General features: G+C 37.4%; 1 protein-coding gene across 1 annotated transcript in view; it reads right to left on the reverse strand.

Annotated features, from left to right (window-relative positions):
- The window catches only part of TBPL1 (TATA-box binding protein like 1), a 29,970-nt gene that overhangs the window by 2,709 nt on the left and 3,965 nt on the right, over positions 1-23,296 (reverse strand). Inside the window, exons 2-5 of the mRNA XM_074368325.1 lie at positions 3,421-3,599; positions 1,528-1,610; positions 1,298-1,361; positions 26-129 (exon numbers count right to left, since the gene is read on the reverse strand). Coding sequence (XP_074224426.1) covers positions 26-129; positions 1,298-1,361; positions 1,528-1,610; positions 3,421-3,555 — 386 coding nt within the window. The 5' untranslated portion in view covers positions 3,556-3,599. The remainder of the gene's footprint in view (positions 1-25; positions 130-1,297; positions 1,362-1,527; positions 1,611-3,420; positions 3,600-23,296) is intronic.

Genomic DNA, 23,296 nt, shown 5'->3' on the forward strand with positions numbered 1-23,296 from the left:
TTGTCTTGATTCTTCAAAGACCTACCTGGCATGAGGTCTATTGTTCTTTGTGAACTCTGGCAAACGGATTTCAAATGGCATGTTACACACGGCCAAAACATTAACAACCTTAAAATCTGTAAATATTACCTTCAGGAGAGAAGTAAAACCAATGAATTACTTTGAGACAAAACAAACAATCTGCTCATCAGGGCAATCTTAATCATTAAATTTCAATCCTTAAAAATAAGGGCAAACAAGATAAAACAAACACTTAAAGCATGGATTTAATATTTTAAGTTACCAGGGACTCCTTAATACTATAATTAGAAGGGTGTGGGGGGAAGGCTCAAAAACTGCATTAAAAAAATGAAGTGTGAGATAACTGCATGATTAAAATAGTACATCTGGGGTCTTCTGAATTTTATATTTAATTTTTTAAATGGGATATTTAATCTACTGGGATAGGAAGGAGAACAGTGAAGAAAAGGTTAAAGCTGAGTCCTCCTTGAAGAGTCAAAATGGAAAAGTTGTCATTAAAACACAAAAAATAGTGGACACTTAGCTCCAAAGGCCAGAGTTTTTCTTATATGCAGTAAGGTAAAATGACATTTCTGTGTTCAGTCAGATGTTTGTTTCCTTGGGGAGACAGAACGAGGAACAGAGTGATAAGGTTTTTTTTTTTAACTCATTGGGATTTCTCTCAACACTTCCAATGTTATGCTAAGAGAAAAGGGTCTAAGGCTAAAAATAATGTCCTCTCAATGTTAAACACTTCAGCCACTCCTACCAATATTTTAACGGTATCTTGTTATCTTTTCAACTGTTCCCAGCAAAACTACACATCTGAATGAACTAAGCATCCACCATCTCAGTACTGGCACAAGGCAGTGGGAGAAAGTCACAAAGCGTGCGAGGTGGCTGCACTGTCGATCACGGCTGTCTATGCTGCACTCGGCCACCACCAACACCCCGACATCATCATCCTGACACTGCATTCTTGTGAGTCAAAAACAGGCTGTTTTTTAAAATGAGAAGTGAAAAATGTAGAGTTGAAAAGGCAGTTCACTTGTAAGGAACAAGTCTCTCTATGGGAAAGGGATCTGGGAAAAAGCCAGGATCCTTTACAAACAGCCACAGGGGCAAGTTTTGCTACTAAATTTTTACGCTGAAGGACAGTATAATAAAACCCAGAAAAAGGTCAATCATAAGAGGACTTTCTGTGGGGATTTCTTTAGCCCATTAAATGAAAAATATTAACTTTACAAAAATAAATCACTGAATATTTGCAATTTGGATATTTTTTCGAAAATGTTACCTGAAATCCTAGTTTCTGGAGACTGCGGGCTAAACGCCTGGCACCAAATTTAGCTTCTTCTTCACTATGGTTTGAAAGAAAGAGAAAGGTTACCAGTTACCCAGGAAATAAATTTTATACTGAGGAACAAGGCACCCTGTACAGGTCATTTTGTTTTTAAGTCTAGAAAAATGTCCTTTCCATGAGGGGGAAATTAAAAAATTAAAATTAAAAACCCAAGTAACATTTACCTTGTTGCTCCAGTGCAAATAATTTTTCCTGAGGACCAAATTGTAGCTGTAATTCTAGGTTTTCTAAGCTTCATTAATACTTTCTGGAAAAACAAAAACCAAAAAAAACCAATAACCTGATTACATAATAAATGTTACTTTTCACACACAGCTCTGCTCTATGTGGTCATTTTAATGCTTAAATACTACTGCAAGCTTACCCAAGACTGAAATAACTGTTCTCCAAATCACTCATTGTGAAATCAAGAACTACACTGAACACAAAGAACATGTTAATCCAAGAGGACATGTCATTAATTAAAAATTCAAGGTCTGTATAAACCTGTCACCCTCTAAGACTTGAAATCAATGTACCACTGTAGGAACACGTCCTCTCATTCTGCTCCGTTCACACAACTAGAATTTGCACTTTGCCCGGATCCTCAAAAGCACTGAACTTGTCCACACCTCAGGGGCTTCGCAAGGCTGTTACTTCCATCTGGAATCCTCTCCCTTCAGTATTCTCATTTCATTCAGGTCTCTCACACCTGATGTCATCTCCACAGAGAAGCCTTTCCTGATCATTCAACCGAAACACCCATCCCTTCCTCGCTCTCTGACTTCTAACCCTGCTTTATTCTGTTCCTGGTTCCCATGACTATGTTATCCTGTGTCTTACCGCTGAGATGCCTATCATGTACTCAAGGTCGACGTGCAAATCATGAATGCGGGAGGAATGTTGGAGCTGGAGATATAATTTTAGATTGTCCATTATGCATAAGAGAGAGAAATGTTTACTGGTTAACAAATAAATGACATTTCTCCTTAAAACTCTTGTGACACTTTGAATTCCTCCCTTTCTCTGACATATGCCATATTATCAAACTAGGAATTAAATCTGGGGAGACAAAGCTTACCACAAACCCAAAGTAAAATCTGAGCTAAAACACATGATAAAACTTCATACATAAGTGGCTGAGTTTATTCCACGTTTAATTGTCCTTCACTACCAGCTTGTCCATCAACTCAGATTTTTCAGTTAACCTGCCTAGGAAAAATGACTTCTCTGCCCCAGGGATGCTAAAGTTCGAAAGCAGCAATAAGCCTTTTTCTCTTTTTAGATGTATTTATTCCTTTCTTAAAGTGAAGATGGGATTATGGATTGAAAATCTCTGTGACCCACTGATATTTTTAATTGAATTTAATTCATCTTTACTTAGTTTATAGTAATAAGAACTAATGAAAATTGACGAAGGTATACTGGCATCTGATTTTTAGAGCTTAAATATTTAGAGCCTTTCATACACATTCTTAATGTTTATAATAAATGTGTAAGATACTGTCATCAATCTTCATTCCATAAAAGCCAAATGAACGCCCATTGTATTTTATGTTAATCTCAAAACACTAAGGTTAAAAGCAAGTTATCAGCTTTTATTTTAAATATTATAGGCTCAATAAAAACTAAAATTTAAAATGTCCAAGTGAGGATATGAACCATACTGCTTTCTGTAATTTGTTACTGAAGAATATCAAGTACCTCAGCTAATTCAAAAGGGGTATGACAACATACTACAAAAATTACAATATACATATTAGGGTATTTGTCTATAGTTCTATTTGGATAAGCATACATGGAAGTATCAATGTCCCTTCTTCAAGAAAAGAAACTGAGAGAACAGTAAGTCTAGCAGCTGGTGAGTTCTTTGCCAAGACCTGGAGACTAGGATCTCCAACAGATGCCACTGCATGAGAGGGGAGGCCACTTCTACAGGGCTCCCTGCAAGATCACGTACAACCAGCATGCGGTAAGGTACTCATAAACCATCTGTAGAATGAATAACTTTTAGTGTATCATTCATGGCTCTATAAAATTAGGCTATGTAGCACACATGACAAAATTCAGATACTTACTCCAACATCACGCTTATAAATTACATTTGCTCCCTCCAAAGCAATCTTCCTTAAGTTCAAATGGCATCTTGTTCTAAAAACACAGACTACATTTGTAATTAGAATGTCCAATGCAACATCACTGTCAGCATCCATTGGGGTAGTTTAAAAACTTAGCTTCCCACCACGAAGTTCACATCCTGAGAAATAAAACAAAATAAAATGATTAAACTCAAATGTTCCGTTAAATGTTATTTTTCAAAAATAATCTTAGAAACTAAAATGCAGGAAGTGAATCTCTATTATTTATTTATCCAGTGTTACTCGAATCTTGTCCCTTCTTTTCCCCACGAAAAATGTCACTTTTAAAAAGATAACAAGTCATAAAATCCTTCTGGACCTAACTTTCATTCCTTAAAATTAATAAGTAACTTTTCCACACCAGGAGCTTGCCAGACTTCCCTCCCGCGACTCGCCTCTACAACCACCGTGCTCCAAGTGCACCAAATTACGACGATTCTCCAAAGACACCACGTTCACGGGCTGAACCTTGTGGTCCCAATGTCCAGCCACTGATGGTATTATAACCCACCTCATACAACCAAGGGCTATAAAAAGGATAACCCATTTTCCCTCTATTTCAAGTAGAGCCGTTAACTTACTTAAGTTTAAAGAGGCAGCAATATTAATTATAACACCTATTGACAGACTTCTCTCATTCACTAGTCATTCATCCATTCTTCACTTACTGAACATCTCTATACATTGAGGATACTGGAGGAAAAAGGAATAAGACAAAGGCTTTGTGCTGAAGGAATTCACAAACCTTCGTGTGTGCTGACAGCGCTAACAAATCGTTACTTAGCACAATATCATTTTTATCAAAGATCCCAATCTTCCAAAATATGTATCTTTTCAAAACTATGACAGGAGTATTTCTACACACAAACAAACAAAAATGACCCCTCGTTTTTACTAAGAATGTGATTCACATCCTGCTAAAACAGTCGCTCTTTGACTGGGTTTCCACATCTTAAAAAATAACTAATGGTAATTCAACTCACCTACCCCACAAAGAGAAAATCAGCAAATACTAGTAATAATATTATAATTATCTTTATAATTCCCTGAAGCCATAATATGAAGAACTAGTATTCTTGATAAGGATTCAAATTCTTGTATGAATGTGAATATATGAATATAAACATATGAAAATATGAATTACTTGAAAAAATGAAGATGTCAAAAATTTCAATCTTGTTTTTCTGTCTTTTGGTTTCTGATAGGACCCAATGTGAAGTCAGATCAAGGCTTTTAGCACCTCTACAGGATCATGTAGCGTTCAATTCTGTGCATCAATTATACCTCAATTTCACTACATTTTCTCACTCTGTTGTTTTCAATCTGCTTATCTTTTTGTTTTTCTGTTCTTTGTGTATGTTTGAGCAAGCTCAAATGATTTTTATGTCCAAGAGGAGGGACGGGGTGGCAGCGGGGTCTGAGGGACAGATACACAGGTGGGCAGATTAATAAGGAGAGCACAGAAGCAATTAGCAGTGCTGATCTTATGCAGCAGCCTGTGTGCCTGACTCGCCACCTACTAGCTGTGAGGACTTAGGCAAGTTATACAATCTCTCTGTGTCTGGGTTTTATCAGCTGTGACATGGAATGGATGGTGACTACCAGGTAGTGCTGTGGGAATTACATAAAATGAAGAGTTTAGCACATACAGCTAGAAATAGTAGCATAAAAATGACAGTGATTAGGATAAGTTCAAATTAACAGGCAGAATGGAGGTTCCCCAGCATCACTTCCCATGGTTACAGCATAACCCAAATACTGAGCCATCTGAACACCACCAGGTTTTCTGCTATTTTCCTATTAAAATTGGGAAACAACTGTGAGGTAGAGGCTCCCAAGTTGATCCCCCCAACATCCATCCCACCACTCCTTCACAATGAACACAACCCAGATATCTAGCTAGGTGCACTGTGGCAGAAATAAAACACTATATATTTTAGCCTCCCTGGCAACAGATGCAGCCAAGACCCTTTTGCCTTTCTGCCCTTCTTCATTCTTGCTGCCTGGAGTCTAGATTTGACAGCTGGAGCTCAAGTAGCCATTTGGGTTCATGAGGTTATGAGTAAGTATGGAAGAACAGTTAAGACAAAAGCAGCCTGATTCCCTGATACTGTAAAACTTCTTCTTACCTCTGCACTTTCTAATTCTAGACTTCATGAAATGAGAGAAAAATCAATTTCTTATCTTACAGCCCCCATGATGGACTTTAAGTTATATGCAGCCAATGATATGCATCCCATGATAGGGGCTACAAAATGCTCTATTTAAGGAGAAATTACACATGAAGAAACTATGTCAAATTTACCCTTTCACAGAGACTTTCTACATCAAACAGGCTCAAACAAATTGACTCAGATCCACTACTCTGAGTACTAAACTACTGAACTGTCTGAGGGAGAATACATAAAGTAAAAACAAGTCAAAAAAGAAGGGGTAAAATAAATCTTTGAGAATGTAAAGAAACTTTGAAATTAAGTCAAAACCGATGATTGTTTCTATACATCAGATGCAACTTAAATTCTAAAAATGAAGTCATGGGCACAGATCATCGTAAGTTAGGAATACTCACATTTTAGAAGAGTAACCTGCAAACAGTCTCAGAAGGTATCACTGCTTTAATAGGTCTTAAACCAAGGATATAATATAAAGACGTGAGTACTTAAAAGAAGAGAAAAAAGAGGCAAGGCATCCTACATGAAAGACCCCACATTTTGAAGCAGTACTAAAAAAAAAGAAAAAAAGAGCCATTTGCAAACAGTTTATCTATCTCGTAAAAAGACAGTATTGAATGTTAGCAAAGATTCACTTCTTAAAGCTAAACACTTCATGTACCTTTTAAATAGGATAATTCGAATGGCAATCCAATGAAAGAGACAAATCTCAATTTCTACAGTGCATCTGACAGCCTATCATACCCCTTTTAATTCTGAGTGAAGCTATATCATTTATCAATGGGTAAAAAAGTCTGAGTAAACTTTATTTTCAGCATTAAAGAGGAACTGATTTCCCCTAAAAGTAGTACAAAAGGCTTAGATTATTTTCCAAAATATACACATAACTTTTTAAACAAAGTTTAAACACACACACACACACACACACACACAAACTGCAATAGGGAAGATGGGGAAAACTAATTCCCATCAGGGAAGAAATATTCCAAATTGCTTGTAACTATTATGGTACCTATAGTTAAATATCTGGATCACTTATTTCATCTACTAAATTCTGAGCTTCTTGAGGTCAAAGACTACAACTTACACGTCTATACACACCCACAGCTCAGCACCATATCTGCACATAGTAAATGTTCTGTTATTATTTGGTGAATGATTGCTAGAAACTCCAACATGTCAATTCCTAGCCTGTATTAAACTTCTCATCTACCTAGAACTCCAAACTATTTCTTTTAATACTAGAGATAGAAAAAACTAAGTTCTAGCAAGCCTGAAACTTTACCTCCAAAGACACTTACTTTCATATGAATACAAAAGAGCTGAGAGTCTTTTCTCTTCCCTACAAGCCCCTGAAATGCTCGAAGTCCATGAACACTCATTTGGAGTATGCTTTATTTCACGCAGATTTATACACAAACATTTAAAAACTTGTCTGTATAGTTCCAAGGGAAATGGGTTTAAGCAATTCCACAAAAAGAACAGTATTTCAAAGAGGTGTTTACACTCACCAAGCTGTTAAGCCTAACACTACAGCATGAAATATTTAAAATATACAAAAGGGCAAAAATGAACATCTGTGTACCCACAACCCGCCTTAAAAAATTAAATGTACAAAACAACTAATGTCTCCTCACGCACTTCTCCCAAATCACATCCTCATCCCTTCCCTCTGGATGAAAGCTCTACCCTGAATTGTGTTTTATCATTCTCATACATTCCTTTTAAAGTTACTCCATATATATTATATCCCTGAACCCAATTAAGTCATGATTTAAAAAAAATACACTGATGGATTTGGCTTGCTAATATTTCATTTAGGGTCAATATGTCTATGTTTGTAAGTAGAATTAGCCTATAATATTCCTTTCCTTATCTGGTTTGAGTATCAAGGTTATACCAGATTTATTAGACAAATTAGGCTGGTTTCTTTCTTTTCTTTCTTCTTCTTTTTTTTTAAATTTTATTTCTCTGGAAGATGGTTCAGACCTTATTTGAAAACTGTCTGAACTTGTTTCTCGTTTGTTTCCTCGATGGATTTAAAAAGACTAAGTCAATTTAAGAGTTTTAAGAGATGATGTCTTCTATTTCTTCTTGAGTCAGTTTTCCTAAATTATATTTTCCCAGGAAATTTTCCATTTCTTCTAAAATTTAAAAATTAATGGCACAAGTTTTCACAGTTTTCTTACAAATTTTAAAACCTCTACTTTAGTATACTTACCTCTTCTTCATTATAGTATCACTTATCCCTGCTTTTTTTCCTATCATCAATCTTCCTGAGAGGTTTTTCTATGTTTCTTCAAAGGACAAATTATCGGCAGTTAGTTGATCCTCTTTATTAAATTTTTTGCTTTATATTCATCATTTCCTTCCTTCTACAGAGCTACTCTTCCTAACTTCTTGTACTGGAAATTAGGTTGAATGCTTAATACTTCAGTTTTGAACTTTTTCTCTTTTTTCAAATGAACATTTAAGGTGATTATAACCAAGTGCTGTAGGTATGTCTGAAGTTGGATACACAATGTTTTCATTATCCCTTGACTCTAACAGTATGTAAGTTTCCATTATTATTTTTCTTGGGCTAATTAGTTATTTATTTAGAAGTTCCTGGCCTTTAGAAATAAGTAGTTTTTAAGTTCACTAGTAATGAGGAAGTGCTAATGTAAAAGAATGAGATACCACTACTTACACTGGTAAATATCAAACATTGCTGGTGAAGGTGTTAAGTAAACCAGCATTCTTTCATAATTTGGTACAAAACCTTTTCTACAGGAGATAATCTGGCAGTGTGTATTCAAATAATTCAAAATATGCACGTATGTTGAATCGCAGGCAATCATTAAGAATACAGCTGGAGGAACAATTCAATGGAGCAAAAGTATAAATAAGATTATATATTGCAATTCTATTAACAATAGAAACCTACATGTCCATCTAGAAGAGACTGATTAAATAAAGTACAGCACAGTCTCATATAACAGACTGTTGAACAGACTTTATAAATTACAACTACATAGATGTAGATGGAGGCCCACAACGTAAAAACAACAACAACAAAAAAACTCTGATAAAATTCATTTTGGTTTATATATCTATGTATGTGCTTATATACTTATACCTCCAAAATTTTAACAATTACTCTGTTCAGAGAGTTGGTACCAGAGTGACCTTTTTGCCGGGCGGCAGTGGTGGGGGAAGTTAAAGGCTTTATTTTGTTTTTATTCATTCTTCATATTCATTATTTTTGGGTTTTTTTAAGCTTTTTTTTCTTTATTTGAGGTACAGTTGATTTACAATAATAGTATGTAAGTTTCAGATATACAACACAGTGATTCAAAATTTTTAAAGGTTACATTTATACATACTGTATAATTTATACATTATACAGCTATAAAATATTGGCTATATTCCCTGTGCTCTATAATATATCCTTGTAGCTTATTTATTTTATACATAGTAGTTTGTACCTCTTAATTCCCTACCCTCATCGTGCCCTTCCCCCTTTCCTTTCCCCATTGGTAACCACTAGTTTGTTCTCTGTATCTGTGAGTCTTTCTTTTTTGTTATATTCACTATTTTGTGTTTTTTTTTTTTTGGATTCTACATATAAGTGATATCATACAGTATTTATCTCTGTCTTACTCATTTCACTAGGCATAATACCTTCCAAGTCCATCCATGTCATTGCAAATGGGAACATTTCATTCTTTTTTTATGGCTAAGTAGTATTCCATTGTGTATGTACACACACACACACATCAGAATCACTTTTTAAAACAATTTTTTCTTCTATTGTTTTGTAGAGTCTAAATTTTTAAAACAAATATATATTAGATTCACTCTAAGAAAAATTAATTTCAGTTTAATTAAATATAACTATCCACAATTTTCCCATTGCCCAAGGCCTAATATTAAGACATGGTTTAATAAGGTGATTTCTCCTGTTTCTCAAGTAAATGCCTAATACGAGTTTGTCAAATATTTCCTCCTAATAAAAAGCAAAATTGAAAGTTGATGCTGTCTTAACTTCAGGAAATAACATATTTCTCGCATTGTATTAAAATACACTATAGAAGCTGAAGCAGCTATTTCCTCTCTCAATGATTTTTATAAACAAGTGGTATTTTAGGTCCCTCTGTCCTCTTTCTAGTGGTATTCATACTGCAACTTTAAAGCATCACTTGGAAAATGTCGCCACCTCCTGGCTTTTAAGACAAACTACATCCGAGACTACTACTTTTTAAAAATTTTCCACACCAGAAAAGATTTCAACTAAAAGGGAACAATAAACACTGTTATAAAAACAAAGCAAAAATAACTCTAAAATCTAATTAAAAGCCAAAACAATAGAACTAAATAAATCTGAGAATACAGAAAAGTAGACATGCTACTTTTAAGTGTATGCAAGTTGCATCTGAGGATGCACTCACTGTGGGTGAGTCCTCAAAGATTTAACCACAGAATTACTGTCCATGATTTGAGAAATGGTGGGGGTGGGGGGAGACTGGATATAGACCAATTTGCAAACACAGTGTGAACCCAGGTGGTCTCCTAGAGATCATTCATGCTACAAATAAGACATGCCATCCAAACTAACCTCATATTCTTTATAAAGCTCCCAAAATAGCAGTGTAGGAAATAGACATTCTGTGCTCCTGATTCCAACAGACTGCGTCACAGACTCTTAACACATGCCTGTGACCAAGATGGAGAAAAGCTAACATTCTGTCTTGTAGAAAGAGGGTGTTCTTGCACATCTGCATAAACCTTACAAAAGGGGGCGCTGACCTAGTGTTTATATTTAGGTATGAGACACTGGGAAGTTACCTCCCTTCTGTAAGTCTTAACTTTCTCTTCTGAAAATTGGTGATAATATCACTCCATCTCCCAGGGTGCTTTTAAGTATTAAACATGATTACGTCAAGTACATAGCACACAACATGTGTTCATTAAATGGTGGCTATTAGGTCTAATACAGGTTCACAGGTAGCAGAATATTGTAACCAGATAGTATTTTTCGAATTGACATAAACAAACCTTTTGAGAATAGTCACATTAACAGATAGAAAAAACAGAGATCCTAACAAGTTAAGCAGAGGTTGGCAAACTACAATCAATGGGCCAGGGCCTGTTTGTTCTGTAAAAAAAAAAACAAAAAATTTACTGAAACATAGCCATGCTCATGTGTTTTCATGTGTTTATGTAATGGCTATGTGGCAGAGCTGAGTACTGAGTAGTGTCACAAAGCCTAAAGGACCCGTAAGGCTAAAATGAGTTACTGTCTGGTCCTTTAAGAAAAAGTTCCCAGAGTCCTAGGCTAGCCCAGTGGGGCAATATCAATAAAATAAAATGTAATGCTAATACATGTAAAGCTCACATTTTTATTAAAGTGAATAAAGCATCTGTATATCATGGTCCTTGACTGGCTCTTGGTTTGAACAGAACAGCTGTAAGAGGAAATTTGAGTGTGATAAGATGATACTAGGAAATTACTGTTAATTCTGCTTGGTGAAATAATAGAATGGCTATGTAGATGATTATGCTTATTTTTTAGACATATATATTGAAATATTCAGGGGGTGGGCAATGTCATGTCTGTAATTCACTTTAGGATACAGGAATTTTTCACCATCTGAACTCTGTAATGGATAGATTTGGATAGTTTCAGATAATTCCCTCAATATCTGGAATCCTGCCATAGGAACCAAACAAATATGGACAATCTATTCTGAACACAGAATAGATCTGGAGAGTGGGTCTTAACAATCATTAAATCTAGGCGAAAGGATATGTGGGTGTTCATTACACAGTTCTCCCTACATTTCTGTTTGAAAATTTCCATAATAACTTTAAAGAGTTGTTTAAAATGAAAAACATTTTCTTCACAATAGGTCACACTAAGACAACATGGGTTTTAATTACATTACTTAAAAAAAAAGATTAAATACAAGTATTCAGAGCAAAGGAAGTACTAGCTTCTCTGCTATTAAAACATCTAGAATACCCTGACCTTATCGTTTAAAGAGGGCACCGATATCCAGATACCCAGAGGAAAGTAGGATGGCAAAAGATATAAAAATAGTTGTGTGAGGAAAGTCTCAGGACATTTAGCGCAAGAAAGACAGTAGTTCTCAAATGTCTGAATAAAAAGGAAACTGAAAGATCCAATGAAAGTCACAGGGAAGCAGACCTCACAAAGCCACACCAAAAACCGAAAACCTGCAAAGCAGCAGGCTCCACAGAAGGCAAGTGTCAAAAAAAAGGGAGGTAGGACAGGATAATTAACCAAGTGAGGAATGCTCCAGGCTGAGACTTTTGGTAGGTGGAAGATGCGACTAGATGGTGTCTTAGATCCCATCTAATTTTCAGATTCCAGGATTCCAACATTTCAGATGAAGACATACTACAAATTTAGAAATTGTATACTGAATTGCAATTTTAATACTAGAACTAGAATTGTGTTCCTTTAGTTAAATGAACAGCCCAGTTCTGAACTTCCCACTCTCCCTTCAACAAACATTTGTGTTCAAGTGGGTAGCAAAGGAAGAAAGTTAGATGTACTACGGGGCGACAGCACAGGCAGGTGACCGAAACTGCAACATCTTTGTCTGGCATGGTGACATCACATCATGAAGACATTTCTGTGCACAGCCCAGCAGCTTATACACTGGGAGCCAGTCCTTGGTGTTGGCATTTTTGTGTTTCTAGCCATATAAAGAAAAAGTTACTAACAGTATGCCTGGCCAAAAACCCCCTTGTATACTTTGAAGGAAAGGATTATATATTATTCCACTTGTATTAAATAAAACAGTTAAGAAATGCTTAAGCAAAAGCTAAAGTAGTTGATGTACAAAACCATCATTACATTAAGTTAAATAGAAAGTTAAACTATCTTCATTTCATATGTCTCCACCTTCTATCCCTGACTCAATCTAAATACCAATTCTGAAGACTGGTAAGTAGGTGGTAGTCATGTAAACAACTGGCATCAAAATGGTTATTACAACTTTAAAAAATCAATATTAAGAGAATTACAAAGACACTGTTTTTTTTTTTTAATAACAACTGTGAGGGTTGCCAGCAACTATCTATTTGAGAAATAATAAAGAAGAATGTATTTTATGTTTCAGTCAATAAAAATATTCGTAATGGTGCCTAAAAGGTGGTGCAGGAAGATCTGAATGATGCTGATTTTCTGAATGAGGGCTTAAGGAAAGATATGTCAGTGGTTTACACTGTCATAAAAAAGTTCCAGTAGAAAAAGTGAAGTATTTTGCAACTTAAGAATACATAATCTAATGCTTATTCCATAGTAATAATGTTTAAACAGTACTCAGCTTAAGAATTTCACTATTTTAACATGTACTAAAGTGTATCTATAAAGTAAGAAAACTTGGATGTAAGATGTGGACCTTAATGGAAGCTATGTGATGGGGACCAGCTCTGAACTGTTCCTACCCTTATTTGCAAAATACAAACAACACTATTTACTCACCATATGACTGATTTGAGGGATTAATGAGTACCTCATTATAATATGCTCCATAAAAGTAATATATTAGCCAATGCTATCATTAAGATTAATTTTAACTAATGTACTATTATACGAGAAAAAAGTATTTTACTGAATACAACTTGAAGTGTAGGAATTTAAATTCAAAGATGGGAAATCTGGCACAAAGATCCCTTATTATGTAAAAGAAAATTTATTTTACATAGATTTCTTAGTATTTCAAATAAACAGTCAACATGTGAGTTTTAAAGATGGCATGTCATTTTTCTGATTATGTAAGAAATATTTAGAGAAAAAACTCACCCATAACCCCACCACAGTGATAATTACTGTTGTTGTTCTATGCTCACATAGGCACAAGTTTGGAGGTTGGCTAAATCCATGTATTTATCTGTGCATATTAGACAAGATTGGGATCACATGCATACACTGTTGTATCTGAACAAAGGATTTTGTAAAAATCTTCAACCTGAGATATGGAAAATAGGAATACTGAATTGATTTCCCTTGAATACTAAGGAAAGTGAACTTTTCGAATATTACTAAATACTTGTATTTATCCTATGTGAACTGCCTCACCTCCTTTGCCCATTTTCCCTCTGAGATGTCTCACTGACTTCTAAGCGCTCATATATGTGGAGGAGAAGCAGCCTGCTGCCTGACTGTGCTATTCCTTCTGCTAGAAATGATCAGCCCCTACTTCTACACCCGGTTCACTCCGACTTGTTCTCCAGCTTGGCACCACCCTCCTTCAATCAGTTCTCAAACGATGAAATGGAAACCGAAGCGTCAGGCCCCGTCCAGGGGGTGCGGATCCAGCAGGCACCAAGACCCGCAGAGGGAAAACAGGAGCCCTCAGCCCCGAGGGGAGTTTAGAGTGAAGATTCAGATGTGAGGTGAAGTGGGCGGCCTGGCCAGAGTGGCACCAGATCCAGCTGGAGACGAAGGGAGGTTCAACCATGCCTTCCAGGACACGTGGAGGATTTTCATGTGCTCCCCAAGAGCAGTGGTGGGCCAAAGAGAAGCCAGACGTGACATAACGTATGTGCCTTTAGTGAAAATTGACCACTGCCACTTCTGGAACAGCAGAGTGGGCTGCAAGGTAAGAGGGGCAGAAAACTCAGTCAGGGTCCTGTGCAGCAGTCCTGGGGAGAGGTGACAGCACAGTCCTGGGAAGAGGTGACGGCAGCGGGGCCAGGTGGATGAGGATGGAAAGAAGCAGACAGAAGAGAGGATTTTTAGCAGACACACCGAACAGAGCTTTGGGACTGATACGGGGACGGGGAAAGGGAGATGGAGGATGACTCAAGCCAGTGGCCTAAAATACTATTGACTGAGACAGGGACACTGGAGGGAGAGCAGGCCTGCAGGGGGGTGGCGTGGGGGTGGGGAGAGGGCTTCAGTTTTGGGCATGCTGAACTGAAGGAACCTGGGAGACATCCAAGAGGAGACACAGAGCAGGCCATCAGATAGAGTCCACTCCTCAGGACAGGCCTCGGTCTAGATCAGAGGTGAAAATGTGGGAACTCTCGTACAGAAGGTAATTAAAACCACGACGGGTAAAATAAGAAATCACAGGAACTAAGACATCTGCTCTCCAAGGCTGAGCCAGAGCCTCCACTGCCCCGATGAACACTCCCGACCACGCCACCGAGCGCACCGCCAAAGGCCTCCCCCTTCCCCGCCCCCGGCACAGTCACTTTGTATTTGTGTGTGTCTCCCTGGAAGACAATAAACACCTCAGACGCAGGATCGGATCTTACTCATTTTTGTACCCAAGTCTCGGCATGGTTCCCAAGGCATGAAACACATTCAATAAAATGTCTGTGCGCGCTTAACTGTTAGCTTGAGATTATTAAAAAGCACTATCTACACACACGCACACACACACATACAAATTTACGAGCTCAGGCTCTGGAGCAGATTACTTGGATTACATCCAGACTCTAACCCTAACCGGTCATCTGACCTGGGGCAAGTTATTCAACGCCTTTGGGCCTCAATGTGCACGGCTGTAAAGCAAGGTAAGGCCCATAACAGCATCTACCACGGTGTTGGGCAAACTAAAATTTCATGCAAAGCCCTTAGCACCGTGCTTGGACATGGTCAACATTCAAATTTGGCCATTCTCATTGCTACTGTTATTATCTCCTTCTTTCATCTTCCATGGATAGAGAAATGTTCAAAAATGGAAAGGATTTTCAGTTATTCCTTGTGGTCCTGGGCCTCCAGCTTTGTAACACAAAAACAGAACATGTTGCTTCAAGTCTAAAAGCAAGGGATAAAAATAAAGAATACAATTTTGAGGTATCTGGTAAATAAAATTATTTTAAAAACATCTAAATTCAACAGTGAATTTTTAAAAAATCTCCAATAATAACCAAACGATTACAAACCAATAAAAGGTAGTTGTTGATTGTGTGGGTTTTTTTTTTTGGAGGTGGGAGGGTTGGATGGGAGGGATGCGCGTTGGGAAGAGACGGGGACAAGAAAGAATCTGACCAAGTCTACTGCAAATTACAAAACTGGTATTTTGCTGATTTTTATTTAGCTGAGTACCTGCCAAAACAGGAAAGTTGAATATTAAGTTGCAACACAACTGCTTATCATATTCTTTTATTTAAAGTGTAAATTTATCATGCTCTTTTCAAGTGCAAGGCCTCAGTTTTCCCCAGCAGCTCTTAAATGTGTATTTTCCCATATTATGAGCTATCATTTTAAAAACCACCAAGTTTATCTCTTTACAGAGAATCCTAATATTTGTTCTAAGTTACGCATCATGACTAACTACAATTTGTGAGACTAGTTTAGCCATTAAGCTGATGCTTATAATACAGCATAATTTTTAAAAGACTATTACTTTCTTTGCAAGTATTAAAGTTAATTCATTGGGTCACTACCAAACTGAATATACCCTCTTTCAGCTTGTGGGTGGTGTCAGGGTTGGCATGCATAAAGTTCAAATTTCTCTGTACTCTGATTTTTATTTCAAGGGTACGAATGCAGGGTTCAAACTTGAACTGCTAACTGCTTATCAAGAACTGAATCAAGAGAAAGCACTGCAAGGTGAACACACAACAGGTGGCATTTCCTATTACGACAGATTCCTTTTAACTGCTTTTATAGGTTTACCCTTCATATAAAATGTCTGCTCTTATGTAGACAACCTGTTTAAGGTCTAGGTCATGTTTAGCTGTCCTTTAAAAAGAAAAGAACATGAGGTTATGAAATTAGCTACTTGGAAAATAGTGAACAGAGTTCACTTTTCTAGTTAAAAAATAGTTTCTACTGCTTAGTAAAAAATGCAACATACTTAAATGAAAACAAATGGGACTGCAGAGTGAATACTCTTTCCACATGTAAACACCATAAAGAATTTCTTGTTTTACTCAGAAATGGGCAGATCTTTCATTGATTGAGGGCTGTGTCACTCAAAAAAGATAAATATGTAGAACTTGGCTACAGACAAGAAGAAAATCATACAATTTTTAAAATTGGAAACTAAGGTCTGTGAGAAGGACTAAAGGATACCGATTTAAAATCAGCACAATAGTAAACTGAGTAACTGATAAAAAGGTACAAGTAAAAGAAAGTATTCTTACATAGAACACACAGCAAGAGCGATAAGGAAGTTTTCTGATCGGAACACTGGTTCTTAACTTAAGAAAAAGCCAAAACAAACAAAATCAAAGCTATAAGGAGGCATGAGCCCCAAAGATATTGATTAACTAACCTTTGTAGGGCCCTGATTTTAAAAACATTTCCAAATTGGTTCTAATGTGCAGTCAGTTGAGAACTACTGGGCTGAAACACCACAAAAGGTCATCAAAATAATGGAATTTCCCTCTCAGTAGTCCTTAAAATGGGTTATAGCCTCATATCAGGGCTGTTTATCATAGAGAAAGAACATCAAGATTTCTGCACTCTGTTTACCATGCATTGTTTCCTTAACTCGGATTCATGCATTAACCTGTCACAATCTGCCTCCTGCCTCTGCATGGCAGGAAATGTTGGAAATGAACGGCTCACTGCTGAATCCAATGTCACGGCTGACACCTCCTCCTACTGGACCTCTCCAGAGCACACAGCACTGGGAACCCGATTCTCAAAATGCTTCCTCACCATCCCCTAACCTTGGCTTCTGAGGCTCCTTTCCCAGGTTCTCCTCCCATCTCAAATACTGCTCTGTCAGCCCCTTAAATCATCAAATTCTTCAGTGAAGTCCATGACGGCCCCTGAAAAGCTCAACGATTGGTTCCAAAGATGCAAAACCCCTTGAAATCGCAGAAACACAAATTTAGATGTGTACCTGAGAAGGCCCTTGTTTTCTGCATATTCTCAAGTGAGTTTAAGATCCCGGAAGGTAATAAACCACTGCCCTGAATCCTTCTCTTCTTTAAGCTTTCCAGCTTCAACTGCTAATCGTAAATTCACGGTTCTGACTTCAATCCTGACCTATCAGAGATCTGAATCCATTTCCTGTCGGTGAGGCATATTCATTCAATTAAACCAACACATCCACAATTCATAATTAATCCCCTCAGAAATACTTGCTGTCTCTAGATTCTTAATTTTAGTTAACAGAGCCACCACCCAACACTCACACATCTGAATCAGAAATTGCAGAATCATCTGTCATCTCTTCTTTTTCTCCTACACCCCAGTAACTTTTCATCTCGCTTCTTTTTGGCAGCCCAAGAGTCAGTGTTTTATTTGAGGCTTTCATATGTCAAGACGGCGACAGCCTTCTAGTGGAACTCTGCTTGCAGCCTCCACAATTTAGCCCGTCTACCAAACAAGCTACCAGAACTGTCTTCCTCATTGTGTCACACCCCTGCTTAAGCAACCTCTCTTGGCTCTCTTACTGTGACAGCACAAAATCAACTTTTTTGGCTTGGAATGCAGTCAGTTTCATGTCTCCAAATTACCTTTTGTAACCTAAACTTCCACTTCCAACACACCTTAACAGTTGCAACTTTTCACCATTCCTCTTGCAATACCAGACCCTTTCCTGATTTTCTATCTGCCTAGGATGCCCCTTCCCCACTCCTTCAACTAACAAACTCTCACTCTTAAGTGCATTCATTTAGTATGCAACTAACGTGAACGTACCACTGCAGCCAGACACTGGGAACCGGTTCAGAATAAAACGATGGGGTAAAGAACCCTCATGGCAGTTGTATTCAGTGGAAGAAACAGACAACAAATTGACAAGCAATGAAAATAATTAGACAATGTGATATGTCTTACATTCCAGGAAATGAGATGACAAAAGAAAAACTTCAGAATCATCCAGGAAGGCTTCTTAACTTCTTGGAGATGGGAAATTATTTTTAAAATGAGATCTTGAAGGACAAGGAGCCAGTCACAGGGAACACTGACAGAAGACACTCCCAAGCAGAGGGCACAGCAAATGTGAAGGTACTGACTGTATTAAAACTGTCTACTGGATGGTAGGCACCATGCTCCTTGAAGAGAACTGTTTAATATAAACATGTGTCTTTACAATGTGGCTTAGTGGCGGGCAAATGGTCATCAACTCAATCAACAGTTGCTGAATTAAATGAATAAGAACAACTGAAAGAACTGTGGGGTTGGGGAACAGTGGGAAGAGCAGACATCCTCCACTGTAACAGTAAGACTCTTAGTAGCCCCAGCCCACTCAAGTTCTCTAACGGCGTCCTACTATCTCATTTCACTTTCTGACAAGTTCCACTTGGTGCTCCTGCACCTAGCAAGTCATTATTGGTCTTAGTTCAGACCCTCAAATCCTACAGGGCAACTGAGTTCCAGGTACTCTCACAAATACAGAAATGTAATACGATTCTGACGTAAGGGAAGACTTATTTTAACTAAAACACACATACAAACCCTAAGCACTTTTGATATATATTCCCTTCTTTTTGCCCTAAGTTACACTCTCCATTTCACCTGCAAGGGTCCTAACTCATCCATATCCTGAGTTCATTGCATGACAGCTGGTTACAGACTGGCTACCCTGTCATTGACTTTCAGCACATCAGCCATCTAGTGAACAGGGTTTAATACTAAAGCCATTATGCCTGTCTTTACAAAGTGAGAGTGAGGATATAACACAAGACAAATTAAGTCAAGGATACAGTTTGAGACATTTGAATCTCTTCCAATTTAACAGGCCCCAAACAAAAAAGCCTAGAAAGAGTTCATTAAAAGGCACACATTCTTAACATACACACAAATTAAACAATTACCCAAGTGGGTTTACCCTATGCGTTGAAGCAGAATTTTCAAGATTACTGGCCAGCAAAAGGTTTTCTCTAAACATTTACATTAGCAATGTGCTGCTGAGAGGATGATAAAAGTATCTTTCATAGTTTCTTTTTTATCAGTTGTGAACTGTTGAGCCACGTCATATCCTTTATCTCAGGTCCTCCCCCACCAACAAAAAAGAACAGAGAACTGAGTTAAGAAATCTGGGGCACCTTTGAGATGAGCACACCAAGTCTGTGTTGAGGAAGGGCTGATGAATTGGTGACTGTGCCTTCAACATGGCTGTGTCTCTTACAAGCAACCTAACTTGCCACTAGCAGAGATCCTGGGATGTAGTCAACCCATGAGCAATTCAGGGATGCTCACTACAAACTCACTAGGCTGCACATGCATACAAGCAAATGGAGACACCCAAGACGCTCACTGTAGCCACAGGCAGGTGAGAAAAAGGCTTTGTGGTTCAACAAAAGTATCTGGCAAATTGAAGAGTAGAGAGGTTCTTGTTCCACAAAAGCTTCAGGTTCATCATGAATCTTAGCAGAAGTTCAAACAGGGACAGAGCCTATAAGTGTTAGCCATAGTTATAAGCCAAATGCCCATCTTCAGCTTTGCACTTCTGGGTTACACACTGGCTTTAGCCTCTTCAACACCCGTCCCTGAAAAAGGGTGGTGTGAAGAACACCAGGGAAACACAAACAATGGGTTAGAATGAAACATGCAGGTTTTATTCTGGACGATAGTACTGACAACCTAGAGAGCCAGTTTTTCTAAAAATCTCCCAATACAGTTCTCAGAATATCTAAAATTAAGGATATACACATGTGCAAGTATATACATGAAACAGCCATGATCATTTCCTTGCTTATCTCAATAATATTTTAGATCTAGAATCCACAATGGCTGCAGGAATTATGCTAACAATATTATATCAATACTACATCTACTCTAGCCGATGTAATTATTAGTTCTCAGTGAAATCAACAGTAGCAACTACATGTCACTTTCTTTAAACAGGAAAACAAAAGCCACACCTCTAAATACAAGCATATCTGCCAATCTTCTTGGGTGGGGAAAGGAAGGTAAGCCAGCTGAAACAAATAAAGACAAAACAATATGGAAGGAGTTATAAAACTTTACCCTTGTACATATAAAGCAAAACATATTTTTAATAATGTTTTATATAAACTTCTATATGTTTAATAAAAATATTATTTCAACTAAAAACAAAGACCTAGATATTAGCCAAAATAGGAAAGAAGAATTTGTGATTTACATACTTAAGCAGATATATTTTATTTTCTAGTCAGCAGTGTCAAAGGAACATACAATTAAACTAAAACACATGGACTTAACATTAAAAAGTTAGCCATTTCAATAGCAGCCTAATAAACAAAGCTATGTAATTATCAGATTATTCCTTGATTAGATAGCCTCAGTATTTGGTGTGAGCTGTACCATAATCAAATAATTTTGCAACCTTGAATTATTGGTGCAGAGCAGCAGATTCAGCTACCTCTAAAATTACGAGGACGCTACTATGTAGAGCAGGTTTACAGTGACATAGAAAACTCAAGTTAAATGGCTTGACAATGACACCAATTAAGTTTCAAGTTTACCATCACCTAAGGTTATACAAGTAATAAATAGTGTCTTCTAAAAAAAGACTAATTCTGCTAAATGAAACCATCAGGGGCTATTCCTTTTATTCAGAAGTACCATACAGCTAAACAAGCAGCCGAGTCCGCAGGGAAATAGCGTTTGAATAGCTGCAACATGGCGCCAGACCAGGCTTTGTTGGCCTTCCTTTTCCAACGAACAGAGACGTCTCTTGTTACTGAGTCCATCTGCCATGATAACCAGATGCCCGTGTGACAATTCAGAATTAAAACAAAAAGCGCTTCCCCGCTCTCAAGACCTAACAGCAGAGTTGAGTCCAACAGTCAGTGATCACAAAGAATTTCAATGTTTTAATAGCCTCCAAATGAAGGAAACAAAGTATTCAAGTGGTCTAAGGGTTCACCTTTAACGTGCTACTTCATATCACTGCGATTAGCGCCAGCTAGCAGTTTTGCTGCTAACTCTGCAGAACTTTGTTTCAAGTGCTTTATGCTTACTTCTGACAGCAACCCAATGAGGTGGTACTAATATTAACTCCATTTTGTAGATGAGGAAACTGGGGAACGAAGGCAGTGAAAAAACCTGCTCAAGGCCATAACCAGCTAGTAAGCAACAAAGCTACCATGCTCAACACAGGCAGCTTGTATCCAGAGTCCATGCTCTTATCTTTTTCTTTTTTTCTTTTTAAATTGTGTGTGTGTGTGTGTGTGTGTGTTTGCGGGTGGTAATTAGGGTTATTTATTTATTTTAATGGAGGTACTGGGGACTGAAGCCAGGACCTCGTGCATGCTAAGCACACACTCTACCACTGAGCTGCTCCCTCCCCCCAGAGTCCATGCTCTTAAGTGCTACACTAACCTTAATTCCAAGAAAGCGTAACTGATTTTGATATGAAAATACTTATAATTTATCAGGAGGAGAAAGGCTAATGCCTATTTCTTGGGAACCACTTAATTAATAAAGACAAATTTTGACTTCTTTCAAAATGTTGTGAATTCTCAGTGAGTTAAAATGCAAAAACATATCATGGGCCAGCATCTATAGACAGATGTCTATAAAGGTAAATACGACAGTAACAGGAGCCATCCATACATGTCCTGAGAAGACTGTCCTTAACACAACCCGATTTTCTGTCTTTCTTGTTGGATGAATGTTGCATGGTCAGAGTCACCAGCCAAAGTTTTGTGCTGCAATTTTTGGGTGAAATTTTAGACAGTTTCATTACTGATTCCTTACAAGAAGGCTGATTTGAGCTTTCCCAGAATTGATCTTAGTGTGTTTTTTAACATTTAATGGGGTCCCTAGCAGCATGATTCCCGTCACAAAACAAGCCATTTAAACCAAACCGTGAATTTTATCACCCTTTAGTCACAAGATCAGATGAGTACAATTTTTGATAGGACCTGACTCCTTACCATGAATGACATACTTATGGAGTCTTGCTTTTTCACTGTACACACGCACACACTCCATTTCTCTTCTAAAAGATGGATTGTGTCACAACACAGAAATCAAATTTGTCTAGAAGGCCTGAAAAGACCTCAGATATGCATACACTCTTTCACCCTTTTGAAATTATCCAAAGTGGTAATTATGTGACAAGAACAGATACTGTATCTACTCAAGGCAGTAAAGCATTATTTTTATTATTTGAATTGGTTTAAAAAAAAAAACAAACATAATCATGTTTGAGAAAACTTACAGCCAGTAAAAAGTTAATTTTAGGCACCAAGAATTAGACTCCTAATTAGATTCGATGCCCAAAGGTTCCCCTTATCCACTAGATAAGTCCCTGAAGTGAAAGAAATTTTTTTGAAAAAAGATAAATATCCTTTCATGTTAATCTTCAAAATACACACACACACACACACAAAACATGAATATACAGTATGATGGTGACTTACAGTCCTGATGCTCAAGAAACTGCTAATTTAGCAGATACGATGACCAACCACTGTAGCACTACGCAGTGTGTAATAGCAGGTTTAAAATTCAAATTTATTTGTCACATTTTGGTAACCATGTATGTCACTTCTCTGCTATCTACAAGTGCACAAAAAGCACCTGAAGAGAAATACCTTTCATCAGCTTGGCACACCTGTTGTGGCACCAGGCATATTAAAGGGGAAACAAATATGGGTGGAAATTTCAGGAAATCTTTATTTATTAATTCATAATAACAGCCAAACTTTCAAAGCATTACAGATTTTCAGCCATTATGGGAACATTCTACTCTCAATTCAAACTTTATTTTTCATAGCAATAA

Source organism: Camelus bactrianus, chromosome 8, assembly GCF_048773025.1.
Source record: "Camelus bactrianus isolate YW-2024 breed Bactrian camel chromosome 8, ASM4877302v1, whole genome shotgun sequence".
In the NCBI taxonomy this organism is placed as follows: Eukaryota; Metazoa; Chordata; class Mammalia; order Artiodactyla; family Camelidae; genus Camelus; species Camelus bactrianus.